Consider the following 20,971-nt stretch of genomic DNA (forward strand, 5'->3'; position numbering starts at 1 on the left):
TTCATGCCTGTAATCCCAGCACTTTAGGAGGCCGAGGCGGGTGGATCACTTGAGGTCAGGAGTTCAAGACCAGCCTGGTGAATGTCATGAAACCTTGTCTCTACTAAAAACACAAAAATCAGCCAGGCATGATGGCGCATGCCCATAATACCAGTTACTTGGGAGGCTGAGGCAGAAGAATCACTGGAACCCAGCAGGCAGAGGTTGCAGTGAGCCGAGATTGTGCCACTGTATGCCAGCCTGGGTGACAAAGCGAGACTCCATCTCAAAAAAAAAAAAAAAAACTTATTGAAGAGAGAGAGGACTCTAGTAAATGTTCTGTATTTATGCCGTAGAATATACATGCAAGAACCAGAAAGAAAGCAGCCTTTAGAGGGACTGAAGCCCATCTTCACATCTTCTCAATCCCTAATCTAATTAAGGTAATGCATGGTTGCTGGTTGCTGGTGCCCATGGGGTGGCTGCTGTCGGAAGTAAATATTAACAGTAGTAAAAGGGTTCTCCATGCTCTCATCTCTACCATTTTCCCCATACATTGTCTGGGGCAAACTACAGACACAACCAGGCTCAGAAGGAGCCCAGATCATGTGTCGGAAAAGCAGAAAGAACCATCACTAACAAAAACAGAGGCACAAAGTGTCTCAAGAATGGAACTATCAGACAGGGACTATAAAAGAATTCTTATGAATACATCTGAAGAAACTGAGAAAAAGCTTGAGAGCTAGAAAATTTTGTAAGAACCAAAAGGAAATTCTAACACTAAAGCGTGCAATATCTGAAACTTTAAAAAGAAGTCAATAAATGGGACTAACGACAGATAGCCACAATGAGAGAATTCAAGGACTGAATATTGAATATAGGTCAACAGAAAACAGACTAGATGAAGCATGGAGAGACAAAGTAATGGGAATTACAGCAAAGAAGAGGAAGCATATGGAATAAAGCAGGCTTCTCCATCTCAGCACTGTTGACATTGGGGGCCAGATAATTCTTCATCTTGGGGAGCCATCCTATGCACTATAGGACATTCAGCAGCATCCCTAGCCCCTTCCCTGTGTCAGTAGCATCCTTCTCGCCAACTGGAACAACTGAAATTTTTTCAAGATAATGCCAAATATTCCCTGGGGAGAAACACTGGCTCTGGGTGAGAATCACTGAGATAAAGTGAAAGCTGTGGTAAACATGTAATCATTGTCCCAAAAAGAGAAGGCAGATAAAATAGAGCAGACACTATATCTAAAGAAATATCTAGGCTGTGCATGGTGGCTCACACCTGTAATCCCAGCACTTTGGGAGGCTGAGGCGGGCAGATCATGAGGTCAGGAGTTCGAGACCGGCCTGGCCAATATGCTGGAAACCCGTCTCTACTAAAAATACAAAAATTAGCCACATGTGGTGGTGCACGCCTGTAGTTCCAGCTACTCGGGAGGCTGAGGCAGAAGAATTGCTTGAACCTAGGAGGCAGAGGTTGCACTGAGCTGAGATCACGCCACTATACTCCAGTCTGGGCATCAGAGCCAGACTCCGTCTCAAAAGAAAAAAAGAAAGAAAGAAAGATCTGGCAACAATTTTCCAAAACTTGTGAATGAAACCAAGGAACAGATTCAATAATTCATTCTGAATCCCAAACAGGTAAAACAAAACAGCAGAAACATATTCTTATCACAGTAAAACTGTTGAAAATCAAAGACAAAGAATACAATTTAAAAGTGACCAAAGAAAACAAGAACAGAGAAGCAACAATAAGGCATATAGCTGACCTCTTAGGAGAAGTACTGGAAGTCAGAAAACACTAGGGTAATATACTACAGACACTGTGCTGTGTATACAAGTGCTGTAACTAACCAGCAACACAAAGTGTATTTTTGAATTATCATGCAAAAATTAGGCAATATAAATAAGTTTTGAAACAAACATGGAGAACTTGTGCTACTTCCAGACTCTCATGAAAAAGAAGTCTAAAGGGCAGAAGGAAAGTTATCTTAGGTGGAAGTTAGAAGATACAGGGAGGAATTAAAGTAACAAAAAAGGAAAATATAGGAGTAAATCTAAAAGAATACTGACTGCAAAAAACAATTATAATCTTATAAAATTTAAATATATTTATAGAAATAAAATACATGACAATAACAGTAGATACATTGCAATTATGGAATTAAAGTGTTGTAAAGTCCTCACATTGTACAGAAAGATTGATGACTTTCATTAGACTTTAGTCAAGGATTCCTATTGTGATCTCCAGATCAACCACTGTAAGACAAAAAGAAAGAAATATGACTAACAAACTAATAGAAGAGAAAATAAGAATAATATAAAACGAGCAATTAATCCAGAAAAGTGTAAGAAAAAAGAGAAAAAAAGAACATAGAAGAGACAAGGGTAAGTGGAAGTAAACAGCGAAGGATAGATTTAAACCCAAATAGATCAGTAATCACATTAAGGATAACTAAATTATAAATATTCTCAAATTCAATTTTTTAAAAAACCCAACTATGTGTTACTTATAAGTATCATGATAAAGCATTTAAATACGTTTTTAAAAATGGTTTTTAAATTACAAAAGGAATACAGATTGAATATGCAGTGATGGTAAGAGTTAATGAAGAAAACATATAAATGTATTTTAAAACCTGTATTTGTTTACTAATGGGCCTAAGTGTACCACTTTAAAATCAATGCCTGTTAATACTGCTTAAGGCACCATACATCATGTTTATACCTTTCAACTTTTAAATATTTAAATATTTCTCTACACATCTATAAACATAAAGAAAAGACAGCATGAACTCTGCCAGAATGCCTTGTGTGCACTGATTTTTACACCCTTGATTTTCAACTTCTTGATTCCTTTTTAGGTTTGTTTAATTTAGCTCCTGTACAAACACATATTAATTTTGTCATTTTAAGAAATGTATCTTATTAAAACATTATTAGATCCAGTTCCTGGTTCCTGATGCAAGAAAATCAGGAGTTACAACTTTGTCCTAACAAGTAAAAGGGTGAACACACTAAAAAAACAACAGCTCTTCTTGGAGCCAAACTAACAGGGGAACACACAGGATGAACTTCTGCTCTCAAGATTGGAGGGACAAACGGGCATACAGAGAGCCAGGACTTTCCAGAGCACAGACTAATCAGCAAAACCACCACAGGAACCAGCAGCAGAGTAAGAAAACCCGAACTGGAATTGGCAAATTCCTGGAGACTCAGTGTGTACAACTTTGAAAGTTAAAAATTCCAAAAGGATTCAACCATAGGGGTTCCCAAATATCCTGAGATTTACCTCCAGAAGCTCTACCAGGTTCCCACAGGAAATACTGAAGAAATGTTCCCTCGTGCTTCCACCAGAGACAGGTGAAAGAAACCATCTGGAAATGTGCCAGAACTTTCTGTTGTTTTTAATAAGGCCTGCCATCAGGAAAAATGAATTAACTGTAGTCTAACCCTCTGGGGTATTATCAGAGCCTACCTGACCCAAGGGAAGGGAAATACTGAACTCCACCCACTCTAGCCATCCTATGGCACTCAAGCGGGGAGAAACAAACTGAGAAACACCTATGAAGTTCGTGTCCAGAGGCATAGGCTCACTAAAAAGCTGAGACCTAATCACAGGAGTATAGAAAGCTTCCCCTCCCTCCACACCTTACCACTACATTAGTAACATTCATTTACAGCAGTTCCTTTTGCCTATATCATGGCCACCAATCAAGAAAAAAATCACAAAGCATACTAAAAGGCAAAAAACAAACAAACAAACGAAAAACATAAATTGAAGAGACAGAGCATGCATTAGTACCAGACATGGCAGCAGTATTGGAATTATCAGATCAGAATTTACAACAACTATTTTTAATATGCTAAAGGCTCTAACGGAAAAAGGAGACATCATGCAAGAACAGTTAAACAACGGAAGCACCGAGATGGAACTCCTAAGACATAACCAAAAAGAAATTCCAGCAATCAAAAATAATGTAACAAAAATAAAGAATGTACTTGATGGGCTTACTACTAGATTGGATACAGCTGAGGAAAGAATCCCTAGTATGAGGAATGTCAATAGAAATTTTGAAAACTGAAAAGCAAAGAGAACAAAGACTGAAAACAACAGAATAGAATATCCAAGGATTGTGGGACAATTACAAAAGGTGGAACATATGTGTGATGGGAATACGAGGAGAAGTAGGGCAGTGTTCCCCAAGCCCCAGGCCACGGGCCAGTACCTGTCCCTGGACTGTTAGGAACTGGGCCACACAGCAGGAGGTGAGGGGCACGTCAGGGAGCATTACTGCCTGAGCTCTGTCCCCGGTCAGATCAGCGGCAGCATGACATTCTTACAGGAACACAAACCCTGTTGTGACTTTCACATGCAAGGGATCTAGGTTGCACGCTCCTCATGAGGATCTAATGAATGCCTGACAATCTGAGGTGGAACAGTGTCATCCCAAAACCATGGCCCCCGACGGTCTATGGAAAAACTGTCTTCCACAAAACAGGTCCCTGGTGTCAAAAAGGTTGGGGACTGTTGAAGTACAGAAAGGAACAGAAGTATTTGAAACAATGATTGAGAATTTCCCCAAATTAGTGTCAAACACCAAACCACACATCCAGGAATCTCAGAAAACAGCAAGCTGATACATGTGGGGAAAAAAAAATCCAACATCTAGGTATATCATTTCAAACTATAAACAATTAAAGACGAAATCCTGAAGGAAGCCAGAGGGGGACAAAATACCCTTCCCTTTAGAGGACCAAAAAGGTAAGAATTACATCTGACTTATATGAAACCATGCAAGCAAAAAGAGAGTAGGGTAAAATAATTAGTGTTGAGAGAGAAAATTACAAATCTAGAATTATTGAAATCACCCTTCAAAAGATAAGGAAAAAAAACCACATTCTCAGGCAAAAATTGAAGAAATTTGTTGCAAGCAGACCTGCCTTGAAAAAATGTTAAAAGAAGTTCTTTAAAAAGAAAGGAAATGACACAGGTTGAAAGTTGTATGTAAATTAAAGGAGGAACCACTGAAAAAGGAAAAAGTGAAGGCAAAATAAAAACTTTTGTTTTTCTTATTAATTTATCTAACAGAAAACAGTTTGTTCAAAATAACAATAGCAACAATTTTTTTATACCTATATGTATATATCATATATACATATATTATATATATATATGCACACACATATATACACACACACATATGCACCTTATAAAAAACAAATGGTACAAGGGACAGGAGGAAGAAATTCATGTTATTTTGCATTATAAAGTGCTCATGTTACCCATGAAGTGGTATAACGTAACATGAAAGGTGACTTGGGTTAGCTGTAAATGTACGTTGCAAACTCTAGGGCAACCACTAAAAAAGTAAAGAAAAGAACTATAACCGATATGCCAAGAAAGGAGGGAAAACACAATCACATAAAATGCCCAACTAAACCGTAAAAGTCAGAGTGGAAAACAAAAACTGAAATAAGGAACAAGGACAAAAAAAAAAAAAAATCAGTAACAAATATGATAGTTATTGATCCAACTATATCAACAATCACTTTGAGTGGTCTAAATGCATCAATTTAAAGAGACTGTAAGAGTAGATCAAAAAACAAGACCCAACTGCATGTGCCTATGTAAAAACCAGAGTACTCTAAATATAAAGACACATATAAATTAAAAGTATCCTATGGATGGAGAAAAGTGTACCATGCTAACACTAATCCGAGAAAGCAGGAATAGCTATGTAAATTTCAGATAGCGCATACTTCAAAGCAAGGAAAGTTTCCAGGGATAAAAAATGGTATTACTTAATGATAAAAAGATCAATTCTACAAAAAATACTTAACAGTACTTAATGTGTATATGCCCAAAAACACAGCATCAAACTAATGAGGCAAAAACTATTAGACCTACAAGGATAAATAGGTAAATTCATTATCACAGTTGGAAACTTTAACACCCCCCTAACCAGAAATTGAAAGAACCAGAAAGCAGAAAACCAGTATAAACATGGTTGAACTCAAAACATTGTCCATCAATTGGATATAAGCAATATCTATAGAATATTTTATCCAACAACAGTAGAATACACATTCTTCTCAAGCTCACATGTAATATTCCCCATATTTGTGCCATAAAATGAGCCTTAACAAATTTAAAAGAAGAGAAATTACACCTTGCCTGCTATCAGAATACAAAGAAATTAAACTAGAAATCAGTAACAGAAAGATTACTGAAAAATCCAAAAATACGTGGAAATTAAACAATATGCCTTTAAATAATACATGTCTCAAAGAAGAACTTTCAAGAGACATTGAAATATTTTAACCGAAATGAAAATGAAAATAACTTACCAAAATTCGTGGGATGCAGCAAAAGAAGTGCTTAGGGGAAAATCTATAGCACTTAATACAGTATTAGAAATGAAGAAAGATCTAAAAATCAATATTCTAAGCTTCTACTTTAGGAAACTAGAAAAAAAGAGCAAATTAAATCCAAAATAAGCAGAGAAATATTAAAAATTAGAGCAAAAATCAACAAAATTGTAAACAGGAAATCAATAGAGGAAATGAACAATAACAAAATGTTTTTTGAAAAACGATCAATAAAATTAATAAGCATCCGGCCAGGCTAAATAAGAAAAAAAAGAGAAAGGACAAAAATCACTAATATCAGACGTAAAAGAGAAGACATCATTACAGATCCTATGGGCATTGAAAGGATAACAAATAAATACTATGAACAATTCTATGCTCACCAATTTTATAACCTAGAGAAAATGGACTACTCCTGGAAAGACAAAATTTCTCAAAACTCAAACAAGAAGAAATAAACAATTTGAATCGGCCTATATCTATCGGAGCAATTGAATCAGATAGTAATAACCTTCCAAAACAGAAAGCAACAGGCCCAGAAGGGCTCACTGGTGAAGTCTACAAATTTAAAAAAGAAATTATGCCAATTATCTACAGTCTCTTTCAGAGTACACAAGCAGAGGAAATACTTCCTAAAACAGTCTACGAGTCCAGCATTACCCTAATACAAATGGCAGATAAATACATTATAGGAAAAGATAACTACAAACCAATATCACTGATGAACATAGATTCAAAAATGCTCAACAAAATATCAGCACATTGTGGTGGCTCACGCCTCCAATCCCAGCACTTCGGGAGGCTGAGACAGGCAGATCAACTGAGCTCAGGAGTCCGAGACCAGCTTGAGCAACACAGTGAAACTCTGTTTCAACCAAAAATTTAAAAATTAGCCAATTGATCTCAACAATGTACAAAAAGAATTATATACCATGATCAAGTGGGATTTATTCCAGATATTCAAGGTTGGCTCAACACTAAAAGATCAATTAATATAATCCATTACATCAACAGGCTACAAAAGAAAAATCATATGATTATATCAATAGATGAAAACAATTCTGACATAATCCAACTCCTATTCATCATAAAAACTTTCAGTAAATGGAATAGAAGAGAACTTCCTCAACTTGATAAATATATATATCATTATGATGTTAGCTGTAGGTTTTTTGTATGTGTGTATATACATATTTTTCATATGTATATATAAAATATGTATTTGTATATATACAAAATATTTGTATATGCTTACATAAATATAAATATACAAAATATATGTGTATATTTATATATAAATGTAAGTAAATATGTACATTTATTTTTATATATATTTTATATATATACTTTTTAAATTTTTTTTATTTATATATATATACTATCCAAAAAACCTATAGCTAACACCATACTTAATGATAAGAAACCTGAAGCTTTCCCACTAAGATTAGGAACAGGTCAAGGATGTCCCCTCTCCCACTCCTTTCAATAGCACACTGGAAGTACCAGCTAATACGAAAGGACAAGGAAAAGGAAATAAAAAGTATACAGACTGGGAAAAAAGAAATAAAGCTGTCTTTGATCGCAGATGACATGATCATTTATGTAGAAAACCCAAAATAAATGACCAAAAAAAAAAAATCTCCAGGAGCTAATAAACAATTACAGCAACTTTGCAGAAGACAAGGCTAACATGTAAAAGTAAATGGCTTTCCTATATTTTGGCAATTAACAAGTAGAATTTGACATTGAAATCATAATACCATTTAACCCCTCAAAAATTAAGCACTTAGGTATAAATCTAGTGAAGTATTTACAAGATCTATAAGAGTAAAACTACAAAAGTCTTACAAACAAAATAAAGGAAGAACTAAAGAGCTATTCTATGTTCATGAATAGAAAAATTCAATATTATCAATATGCCAGTTCTTCCCAACTCGATCTATAGATTCAATGCAATCCCAAACAAATCCCAGAACGTTATTTTGTGGGTATCTATAAAGCAATTTTATAAGGTTTGCAGAGAGAGGCAAAAGACCCAGAATAGCCAACACAATGTTGAAGAAGAACAACAAAGTTGGAGGACTGATACTACCAAACTTCAAGACTTATGATAAAGCTATAGTAAAATCAAGACTGTGCTATTGATGAAAGAATAGACAAAGAGATCAATGAAACACAATAGAGAACCCAGAAATAGACTCACATAAATATTATCAACTGATCTTTGACAACGATGCAAAGGCAATAAAATGGACCAAAGATCGTCTTTTCAACAAATGGTGCTACGACAACTGGGCAACCACATGCAAAAAGATAAATGTAGACACGGACCTTATACACTTCATAAAAATTAACTCAAAATGGACCACAGACCTAAATGTAAAGTGCAAAACTATAACACTCCTAGAAGATAATAGTGGAAAACCTATATGACCTTAGCTACGGCAATAACTTTTTAAATACAATACCAGAGGCACAATCCATAAAAGAAAGAATTGAAAAGATGGGTTTCACTAAAGTTAAAAATGTATGTTCTGTGAAATACGATGTAAAGAGAATGAGAAAACAAGCTACTGACTGGGAAAAATATTTGCAAAAGACATACCTGATAAAAGACTGTCATCAAAAATATACAAAAACTCTTAAATTCAGCAATAAGAAAAAAAAACACTTAAAACTTGGTCAAAGACCTTAACAGACACCTTACCAAAGAAGATCTACAGATGGCAATAAGCTTATGAAAAAATGCTCCACATCATATGTCACCAGGGAAATGCAAATATATAACAATGAGATACCGCTACACACCTATTAGAATGCTCAAAATCCAGAACACTGACACCGCCAAGTGCTGACGTGGATATAGAGCAACAGGAGCTCTCATTCATTGCTGGTGAGAATGTAAAATGGTACATCCACTTTGGGAGACAGTCTGTGATTTCCTTAGAAAATTAAACATACTCCTAGCATACGAACCAGCAAGTGCCCGCTTTGGTATTTACCTAAATGATTGAAACCTTATGTTCACATAAAAATCTGCACAAGATGCTTATAGCAGCTTTACTCATAATTGCCAAAATTTGGAGGCAACCAAGATGTTCTTCAGGAGGTGAATGGATAAATAAACTGTGCTACATCCAGACCAATGGCATATTACTCAGTGCTAAGAAGAAGTGAGCTATCAAGCCATGAAAGCGTATGGAGAGAGCATAAACGCGTATTACTAAGTAAAATAAGTCCATCTGAAAAGGCTACAGACTGTATGATTCCAACCATACGACATTCTGGAAAAGATTCAACTACAGAGACAATAAAACATCACGGGTGCCAAGAATTGTGGCGAAGGTAATGATAAAAAGGCAGAGCACAGAGAAATTCCAGGAGAGTAAAAATACTCAGTATGATACCATAATGATGGTGTTATACACTATGCCATTATACATTTGCCCAAACCAATAGATTATACAAAACCAAGAGGGAACCCTCTTATAAACTGTGCATTTGGGGTGATTATAATGTCTCAATGTAGGTTCATCAGTTGTAACAAATATACTACTCTAGAGGGGAATGTTGATCATTGAGGAAGCTGTGGGAAATCTCTGTACCTTCCTCTTAATTTTGCTGAGAAGCTAAAATTGCTCAAAAAAGTAAAGATTTTTTTAAAATGATAAAGATCAATACCCGATTATACCTTCAGCATTTCTTTTTACAATATATTCTAGGTATGTGGGTTTTATAATACTTGATAACATTTTATTGGAGTTGTAGCATTTTAAATGGTGGCTAATGAATATAAAATCATACATTTTGCAAACCTAAGCAGAGGGCCACCCAAAGGAATTTAGATAACACATAAGCCCTTAGGATACTGGGCTCCACAGCCCTGCCTGCCATCTTCAGTGCCAAAGCCTAAGTGCATGACCACTTAGTTCTACTCTCTTGTGACTAAAGCTTCCAAAAAGCTGAATCTGCATTTCAAACCAATAAAACACCAAAAAAATCAATCTTGTATAATTATATGTTTTACATTTGTATATAATTACATGTTGGTTCATATTACTCATTTTAACAAACTTGGCTTCTGGACATGCTTCATAACCAATGTATATTTATTTTATGCAAATCACTTAGAATGGCCTTTGGATGCATGTGCTCAGGTGACTGACTAAACAGCACAAATAAAGGAGAAACATTATGGAAACTTGGCAGATCAGACCTTACATATGCATCACTTCAAAATGATTTCTTATGTATTATCTCATTCCCAGCCCAGTTACAAGCCCAGGAAGTAAATTAATAATCACCAGAAGTCAGCGTATGCATATAAGAATAATTTAGGCACTGTCACTTAGCAAATTTATTGATGTATATTCATGATGTTTATATATACGGTTACACATCATACACAATATATCCAAAACACCTCTTAAATCTGCCCTCTTCTCCACATTCCCACAGTGGCCACCCTAGTTTCAACCTCCTTGTCCCTTACCTTTCCCTCCTCCTCTCTAACCCGTCTCACACTCACTGCTCTCAGCATCTTCTGCTTAAGCAGAGATTTGGTTACTTCCCTCCCCTGTTTAAAAATCCACCATATCTTCCCCTTCTGCCTAGTGCTTCACGAAGGAGCCTGTTGAGTAACAGCAGGTTAAGCAATTCCTTTGAGGACTCATGTTGTGCCTCTAAAATGTATGCAAAGTTTTTTCACTCCAATCTATAATTTATACTTGAATTTAATACAATATCAAGGTTTGGACTATTTCCATTTCTGGGAAAATATGCTATGGCAGGCTGGTCTTAAAGCTTCACAAAACGCCTGGCACACTGCCTCCTCGTGCCTTCAGAGATGCCTAGACTAGAGCCAGGTAAAATGCAAACTTGCAGAGGAACTCAGGACACCTCACACACTACAACCTTATTGTCCCCACACTTATCTAACACCTCATACCAAAGAAAACTCATAACCCCCTTCCCCCTGCCCTTGTAAAGTGTGCTTCTAAAGCATAATTCTTACAAAAGGGTCTGTAAAACTATCAGTAGTTTGGTCAGTACTATATTGGTCTTTTAGAATGTCTCAAAAAACATATGACATTAAATTTTCTGCAGTCTTGCAGCAAAATCGTAGGAAAGATCAACAGGTTGCCAGTGTCCCACAAAACACATGTTGGAGGTGAGCTGTCCTCCACTGCACTTTCAGCCTTTCCTCAGCCTGTAACCATTACCTGGAAAAGATATCCTACTTTCAGTGGCAAACTCTTTCTCATTTTTGGAACTCTAACCACCATCTCTTTGAAGCCATTCTCAGCGGCTCTAGTTGAAAACAATGTTTTCTAGCCCTTTGTATAAATGTGTATGCTAAATTTCATCACATGTAGTAATTTGGGATTTACTTTTTTTTTTTTTTTTTTTTTGAGACTGAGTCTTGCTGTCGCCCAGGCTGGAGTGCAGTGGCGAGATCTCGGCTCACCGCAAGCTCTGCCTCCTGGGTTCAGGCCATTCTCCTGCCTCAGCCTCCCGAGTAGCTGGGACTACAGGCGACCGCTACCACACCCGGCTAATTTTTTGTATTTTTAGTAGGGACGGGGTTTCACCATGTTAGCTAGGATGGTGTTGATCTCCTGACCTCGGGATCCGCCCGCCTCGGCCTCCCAAAGTGCTGGGATTATAGGCGTGAGCCACCGCGCCCAGCCTGGGATTTACTTGTTAATCTCCCTAGCCAGCTCATGAGATTTCTGAAAGGAAAAATAATCCATCACCTTTCTGTTAATTCTCAGAATTTGTCAAAGTCTACAATAGGAGTTCAATAGGATTTGTGGAATAAATTGATTAAAGAGTAAATGATCTTTCACAAAAATAAAATATATAACATCATATGGTGTCTTCCTATCACTCCAGTTGGGAACCTCTGCTAACCAAAAAAAGGAATCAATAACAATATTTGGGAGCAGGAAAACCAACTACTATGGTCTCTAGAACAGCCCAGTTAAAACAGGCAACAAATGTGTAAAGAGAATCTATACCAGCCAAGATTTTGCCATGTGAAGCCTTTATGAGAACCACTGTGCCTCTGTCCAGTGGGCTGAGATTTCAGCTGCAGAGACCCGGCTCCACTTCAAAAACCAGGCAGAGCCAAGTCAGGCTGGAATACAAATGTTTGCATATTTCCTTATGTCTGATTGAGACTTCAGCTTCATCCAGCATCTCAGGAAAGTCACATTAAATTAGTTACAATTCATCCAGTTTAAATAAATTAAATGACTTTGTTCTGCCGAAGTTACCAAGTCTAAAGGAAGCAGCAGATGAAAGACAAAGGACTTGCCCAATGTTTCCTCTTAACCCTACCTCTAATCACAGAGTGGCCTTGGGCAAGGGACCATACCTTTCTAGGCATGACTTCTTGACCTCTGAGTTGAGTAGTTACATAATTAAGATGGAGCATACCTTCAGTGAATCACCAGTGTGTGGCAAGCACTTCATCTTATTTAATCCTCTCAACACCCTCTGAAGCAGGTATTATTCTAACACATGGGAAAACAGGGCTCCGAAAGGTAAGGGAGTTTGTTCAAGGCCACTCCATGAACACAGCATTGCCTGGCTTGGAAGTTCAATGTGTTCACAGCCAACCCCACGGCTAAAGTGAGAGAGAAACTTTCTTCCGCCCCCTTCCCATCACCTCTGACTGCTGACAGCCTTCTTCACACACATTTCCTAAGGAGTGTGGACTGTCATTGACACAAAGTGCCAATTTGCTATTTTTGTAATTTTCTAACGTGACAAAAGTTATTTTAAATGTTCTATTTTAAATGTTCACGTAGTGTAACACTAACCTATGCCTAAACTTCTCCTAAGACTCAGAGCTCCTCATAATAAGTTGGTTTCTTAAGTGTCTCTTAAAGAAGCAGAAGTTCCCAGAAAAAAAGCCTGCAGCTTCTCCGTGAGTAGTCTCTTCTCCAAAAGAGGCTGCCGCAGCCTTTGCAACCTCAGGAGCCTGTTCTACTGACTTCCTCCTACTCCTCTACTGAGGGGCTACTGCACCATCACCCCCATCCAGGCAATACAGGGACACCCACTCCAAGGGAGACAGCTGTGGAGCAGACACAAACAGTGAGGCAGCCTGGCTGGAGTTGACCCTGGGCAAATGGGGGAAGAAGGGGCCACTGTCCCTTTGTCACCCTGTCACACACCACTTGCGGGGTGTGTCAGCTCTGCTGCCTGGTCTTTTCATGTGGTTTCTGCATGAAAATGACCATAATCACATATCCAGCTTTAAAGTCTCTTCAAGTTGTTTCCATATTCTTTAGTTGATCACAATGACTGATGAGGTACTACAGTGTCCATTTTATTAGCCAGAAAGCCAAGGCTCAAGATGCTTAAGAAACTTACCTAACAGCAGCCATTCACAAACCAACAGAGCCAGAACCCACCGAACACCCCAAGTACAAATCTTGAGCTCTTTAACTGAGGAGCTGCTCTGTAAACAGCAACTTTTACTGCTCTGCAACTCATAAGACTGAACCTGTCTTCCCCTACAGCTCTTCTCTCATAACTCTTCCGCTTCATCACATATACATTCAATATTTTAAAGCATGATTCTGTCTGCAGGAGGAAGAACACATTTGAGGCGAGTGTAGTGTTGGAAAGGAGGCAATGTATCACAGCAATTTTAACTAGGTTAAATGATATACCATTCATCAACATGCTAGTGCGGGTAACCGTTTATTTGTAGGATTATGAAGTATCACCTCTTATCTTTTTCCACTTTGCCAGGTGACTCTTAGCACTATTTGTTTTTTAACCAGGAATTGTGGCTATTGTCTCACCTCTTTCCTATCATGCTGTCCCTCCCAATGAACATCATTATCCCTGTGCCCGACCCTGCCCCACTCCAGGGTGCTCCACAATAGAATCCGATATTTTGTATAGATATTTATAATGAATTAAACACTTGTGTGAAGCATTTGTATTATACGGAGAATATACCATGAATATTGAATATCCAAAGCAGCATAGAGGAACAAAAGGCAAGTTTACACAGAATGGCCAACTGAAGTGGGCACTAGCAAGGCTGCAAGGCAAGAGGCCCATGGAACTGGTGGCAGCTGCCTGGAGGGACAGACACGTGTATTCCTGATGGGGAACCCTGAGTCCATGGAGCAGGACTCCTGGTACCTGTCCTCACCAGGAAGGCAAAGCATGCCCATTCCTAAGATGGGGTCACAGTGAAAGTTCACAGCTAGCCCTCTTGCCCTCTGCCTGGACAGATTTGCCAGCTGCAAAGCTCAGGGGCAGGCCCCCCACCAAAGTAGTTACATATCACAGGTGGCAGAAAAGTCTAGAAGTGGCTAAACTGACACTCAATGCTGGACTGCATGTCAACACTTATACTATAAGGGAGACTAAAAAGTGAATGTCACCTGTTCTTGCTACTGAGTCCCAGTTCAGGATGCTTGAGTTTCTAAACTGAGGGAAAGGTGGGACCCAAGTACCCACGTACAGGTGGCCGGAGTGATGGAACAAGCTTTACCAGGTTCCTCCTCGGCGGAAGGACAGACGGAGAACTGAGACACTCAGGCGAGGGCAGGCTAGGGACAGAGTCAGAGCATGGCCCTGCCTCGCCTGGGGCCAGCTAGAGTGTCCCAGCCGAGCTCCACCGCCTGGACGCCCGACGCTTTCTAAAAAGCCCCTCGGAGCCCAGGGAGGGAGAGGGCAGCCCTGTGGGCAGGCGGGACTCACCACGTCCATGATCTGCAGGAGGCTCAGGGAGAAGTAGACGGTGAGCGGTTGCGAGTCATTGGCCACGGGCCTCTCCAAGGGGTTGTAGTTTTTGACCAGCTCCTTGTAAAGCTTCCTCTGGAACTCGCCTTGCAGGGACACTTAAGGAGAGGAGACCCGGGCAGGGGGCTCAGGGCAGGCCGGCGGGTGTACTCCCGACTCCCTCCTGCCCGCGGCCCCCGCCGCCCACCCGGTGCAGCCCAGACAAGCAGCCCCCGCAGCGCCCCCGCTGCCCCTCGCCGGCGGCGTGGGGCGCACAGAGGCGCCCGGGATGTGCCCGGGATCCCACGGAGAAGTGGAGGGCGGGGAGGCGGCGGCTTTACCATGCAGGAGCGACGCGGCCAGAGCCAGCCAGACGCCTCCCTGTGAGCAGCGCATGTTGAGTCCCGGAGCTGCCGCGGGCCGGCGCGCCTCACGTATCGGCTGTAGCCCGGGCCTGCGCCTGCGGCCACAGAGCCGCCTCTCGGCTCGGCTCGGCTCGGCTCGCGCGCCTTTAAGGAGCCGGGCGCGCGCCCCCGCCCCGCCCGCCCCCGCGCGCCTCTCCACGTGACGAGCCCCGCCCCCGCCCCGTCCCCGCCCCCTGTCCCTCCAGCCCGGGCCGGCGTCTAGGCGGCCACCCAGGGAACTGCAGCCCGGGGTGTTATCTGGAGGTACTCCCGGCGCTGGGTACGCTCCGGGCACCTCCACCCCCAGTCTCCACCGAGCGCGCTCTCGGAATCGCGCCTCCGGCCAGGCCAGGGGCTGCCCAAGGCCAGGCTTTGCCTCTCCCTTGCGTTCTTTGTCCTCACTCAGCCCGCTCCCGCTCTCAGCCAGAAGCTGCGCCGGGCACTCCGGAGAAAGCCGGGACAATTCTGGGGTCCAGTCTTCCTGGACTCCCTCCTCCACGCCAGCGACCGGGTGACAGCGTTGGGGAACCAGGCTTCGGAAGTCTTGCCAACCAGACAAAACAGACCCGAGGAAGCCCCCTCCTCCCGCTTTCTGCGAGCCCGGGTTTGCTTTCCGCACCGTTTGCTGGGCGCTAGCAGCCAGACTCGGCTGGGATCTGAAGTGCTGGAGGCACCCTGTCGGGGAGGACAGATGCCGCCAATGTGTGTGATGGGATTCCCAGTGGTTACCCTAATGTGTGGCTCATTCTTTTTTAAAGGAGATTAGAAAGATTGAAAAGTTAACTCCTAACTCTTTGCTGGAAGGACAGCCAGAACTTGGTGTTCTTATCTAGGCTCTTTTGAGCCAGCGCACTGGGAAGAGTTAATGAGAAGGAGAGGCTCTGAGAGGTCCAGGGAGTGCGGAGAGTTCTTGATGTTGAAGAGGAGGCGTGATTTTGGAAAGAGGAAGGGAGGGAGGAAGGCGCCAAGGGGCGGCTTCCAGGGCGGCTGAAGCTCCCTCCCATTTGCTCCCTTCTGCTGAGCACAGCAGCGCCCTGCGTCCGCGTAGGGGGCGCTACCACCTTCCTTCCCGCAGCCTCCGTGCATCTGCGCTCCACCAGAACAACGCCCGTGGGCCACGCAGCTGTTTCTGGAGGAGGATTCATGGAAGAGGTGACAGCTGAACTGGATTCACCTCAAAGGATAGCAGTCGTTGTGCCGGGAGAAAGGGACGCCAGGGGTGCCTGGAGAGCAGACAGGCGTGCCCTTAGCCTCATCTGGCTCTTGAGTCCCCCCACCACTTCTAGCAGTCTGGACACCACAAAGCAGGCACTTGGCAAAGAAATTATCTACAGAGATTAGTTGTTGGTAAAGGGGGAATGAGAAGAAGGGAAATAAAACCCGGAAGCAGAATAGAGAAAGCCCATGAAGTATTAGTTAAAAGATTCTCACTGGCGCATCCCCTCCACTGGTGGTGGGACTGTAACACTCTTCTACAAGGGCTGAAAGTACCTAAGAGCCCTGTCTTCCCTGCTAGAAGAGCATGAGCCCATGGGGCCAAGGGAGTTTATTTTTTCTTGAGTATGGCTATCAGGATCACCTTCCTGAAACCGGAACTGCTTCCTTACCTCCATTGCACCCCATAATATCAGAAACCTAGAAATCGTTTTCAGGTGGGACAAGCAATTCGCAAGTATTTATTTGTCCTCTGTTCTCTGCTAGACACCTGGAGGACCTACAAGCGCAATCCACTCGCTCAGCTTACAATGTAGGACTGCTGGAAGTTGGAAAGTAAACTTCAGTCTCCCTTGAGCCATTAGGTAGGTCTGTGAGTTTGGCTGTATTGACTCCCATATATGGGACTCAGGTTTTTCATTTGTGAAATGAAGAAAAGCGCAGAACATTCTCGGAATAGAGCTGACGGGCCTATATAGGTCCTGCCCTTACTCCCGTTCCCAACGCAAGAAGACAGCGAATAAAACAGCAGGATATGAATACATGCCTGGACATACCAAAAATACGGCTTCTATGGGTAAGAGGGAAATTTTAACACTCTCAGGAGGTAAGGTGACTTTGCGCTTGGGGCCTGTGAGAGGTGGAGAACTGGAACGGAGATACTCACATAAATCCAGAGATCGGTGTAATCTCCTTTCCAGTGTAAAAAAGACCAGGAAACCCCAGCCATTAGCCAGGGAAGTGGAAGGAAGCATGTTTTCTGCCTGGGCTCCGGATAGGGGGAAAAAGATAATTACACATTCAAAAACCAAAAAAAAAGTGCATTAGGCTTAGGTGTGGAGTCCAAATGTGTATTATATGGTTTAGAATTCAAGAATTCCTCTGGAGGAAGATTTAGTAACTTTACACACATGGGACTCCAAAAAATGCCCCCAAATCACAATATTCATGAAAATAAGTTCAAAATAAAAAAATATAAACCATTCAAGGAAACAAACTCTACATCATCCTAGGCCATCATCAATTAGGGAAAGTGAGTAGGCAGAGTAAACAGGAAAATGTGTGCCTCACAATTTGAGATAATAGGACACTGAAAAATAAACTATAAAATTTGTGGCCAGGTGCAGTGACTGACACCTGTAATCTTAACCCTTTGGGAGGCTGAGGCAGGTGGATCACCTGAGGTCAGGAGTTCGAGACCAACCTGGCCAATGTGGCCAAACCCCGTCTCTACTGAAAATACAGATATTAACCAGGCATAGTGGCAGACACTTGTAATCCCAGCTACTCAGGAGGCTGAGGCAGAAGAATCGCTTGAATCCAGGAGGCAGAGGTTGCGATGATCTGAGATCACGCCATTGCAGTCTAGCCAGGGCAACAGATCGAGCTCCGTCTCTAAATAAATTAATAAATAAAAATAATAAAAACGAATAAAATTTGTACATTTAAAATGGTAAAGCTATTTATCAACGTGGGTGATGTCCGTCGCAGTGATAACCCTCAATTCTCATTGGCTTACCACAGTGAAAGTTTCTTTCTCCCTCACACCACAGTCAAATAGTTCAGATGACTTTGCTGGGTGGCTACCCTCCTCCCCAGGTCTTTCAGATATAAAAGATCCTTTCATTAAATGGAGAGCGAATGTAAGACAAAAGCACTATTCAAAGAGTAAATTCTGAGAACTTTTCAATATTGACAAAAGACATCACACCACAAATTCACTCGGTCATGGATTTGATTACTGCTGAATTTAATTTGTTAGTAGACTTTAAAAGAATTTTCTATGTATATCCATGAAGGATATTGCTCTATCATTTTCATTTCTTGTAATTTTATCGTCTAATTTTGGTAGAAGATCTTATGCTTCCTCCTCCTCTACTTTCTAAAATCGTTTGTTCAAGATATAGTTTGTTTCTTAAATGTTTGATGAAACTAGTGAAACTGAAGTTTTTGTGGAAAGATTATTTTCTTAATGTTAACCCAATTTTTGGTAGATATGTAGGACAATTCAGCTTCTATTTGTTCTTGGGGAAAACTTGCTAAATTGTATTTTTTTTTTTTTTTACAAATTTGTCTATTTCATTTAAGTTACTGCATTTATTGACATAAAGTTGTTTATTATGTGCCTTTATTACCTTATTTATATGTATAGGCCATGTGGTGATACCTCCTCTTCATTACTGTTTCAAGGAATTTGTGTTTTCTCCTGTTCTTGGTTACACTTACTAGGGTTTAACAATATTACTAATCTTTTCATGGTACAACTTTTTGCTTTAATTTTTTTAATTTTATTTTTTAAAATTTCATTGATTTCTATTCTTGTGTTTCTTATTATCTTCAACTTATTTGGGGTTTAATTTGCTCATTTTTTACAAACTTCTTAAAGTGTAAACTGAGGTTGCTGATTTTAGATTCTTTTACAATGTAAGTATTTAAATATGCAAATTTCCATCTGAACACTACTTTAGTTGCCTCCACCTAATTTTGATATGTTCTATGTTCACAACCTCCAGTTCAAAATATTTTATAATTTCTTTGTGATTTATTCTTTGAGCAATGGTTTACTTCAAATTGTGCTTTTCTGTTTCCAAAACAGCACAGTTTTTTCTAGATATATACTATTCTTAGATATTGTCAATCTCTCAAAATATTTGTTCTAATTACTCTCCCAGCACAGCACAATGTATGAGTGATCTAGTTGCCTCACATAATTCATCCACTTGTCTTTGACTTAATTTCAGATTTTTTTGGCTTATGGGTAATTTGATCTCAATGTGGCTTTTAATTTGCATTTCCCTGATGACTAAAGAAGTGGAGCAGCTTTTCATGTGTTTATTGTTATTTTGGATATCCTTTGTGAAGTGATTTTTCAGGTCTTTTGTCCATTTTTCTAATGTGTTGTCTGCCTTTTTCTTATTTATTTGTAGGAATTAATTCCTCATTCAGAACGAGTCCTTTGTCAGACATCTATATTGAACATAATTTTTAGAACTCTGGCTTCATTTAACTTTCTTAATGGTATCTTTTGGTGAATAGATATTCTTAATCTTAGCGTAGTCCAATTTATCAACATTTCCAATCACAGTTTGCATTTTTTGTGTTGTGCTTTAGATCTCTTTGTCTACCCCAAGGTCGTGAAGATAACATCCTATGTTTTCCTAGAGTTTTATGGTCTTACCTTTCATGTTGAGATTTTTCACCCATCTAGAGTTAAATTTTGCGTATGCTATGAAGTATGGTAGGAATAGGGATTCATTGTCTTATATGAATATTAAATTGACTCTATACCACTTAATGAAAAAGTAATCTTTCTCCCTGCATTGCCATGTCACCTTTATGCATCACATAACAGTGTATATGTGGGTCTAGTCCATTTGCTTAGACTTGCACCAGCATCACACTCTCTTAATGACTACAGCATTATAGTAGCTCTTTATACATGGCAGTGTGAATTTTCCACCTTTTTAATATTTCTTCGAGATTGTCTTGAATATCCGTGACCCTTTTCATTTTAATAGAATAAAATAATTTATTTTATATTAGCTTTACTGGGATTCTATTGAATTTTTAGATCAACTTGGGAAGGACTGATGTCTTTACTGAGTCCTCTAATATACAAACATGATGTTTTCTTCCATTTATTTAGATCTTGTTTAATTTCTCACAATAATATTTTGTAGTCTTCAACATAGGTATTTTGGCACACTTTCATCAGAATTATTCATAGACATTGGTGTCTTTTGATGCTATTAAAATGACAGATTTTTTTACATTTAATTTTAAAACTGTTGCATGTATAAAAATATACATGATATTTGCATATTGATCTTGTATCCAGTGAAGTTCTAAACTCTCCTATTGATTATAATAGTTTTTCTGTAGATTATCCTTCCCAATCCTTATTCATCCATTTATTTTTCTTGGCCTGTTTCACTCACTATGACACTAGCTGGGACCATCAAACTCAATACTGAGTAGAAGTCATAGCATACTGCTTTGTCTCATTTCTGGTCTCA

At 40.1% G+C, this 20,971-nt stretch overlaps 1 protein-coding gene across 11 annotated transcripts in view; it reads right to left on the minus strand.

The window, feature by feature from the left end:
• The window catches only part of CHRNA7 (cholinergic receptor nicotinic alpha 7 subunit), a 144,931-nt gene extending 128,763 nt beyond the window's left edge, over positions 1-16,168 (minus strand). For 10 of the 11 annotated variants that reach the window (XR_012414711.1, XR_012414709.1, XR_006699262.3 and 7 more), the window contains exons 1-2: positions 15,459-15,600; positions 15,097-15,236 (exon numbers count right to left, since the gene is read on the minus strand). Coding sequence is in view for 3 of the 11 variants with exons in the window: in XM_015452584.4 (XP_015308070.1) it covers positions 15,097-15,236; positions 15,459-15,513 (195 nt within the window). In the remaining 8 variants the exon portion in view is untranslated. Of the gene's footprint in view, positions 1-15,096; positions 15,237-15,458; positions 15,601-16,140 lie in introns of those variants that run through there. The other variant, XM_065547656.2, reaches the window with a different exon arrangement.
• Positions 16,169-20,971: the final 4,803 nt, after the last annotated feature.

This window comes from Macaca fascicularis, chromosome 7, assembly GCF_037993035.2.
Source record: "Macaca fascicularis isolate 582-1 chromosome 7, T2T-MFA8v1.1".
Lineage (NCBI taxonomy): Eukaryota > Metazoa > Chordata > Mammalia > Primates > Cercopithecidae > Macaca > Macaca fascicularis.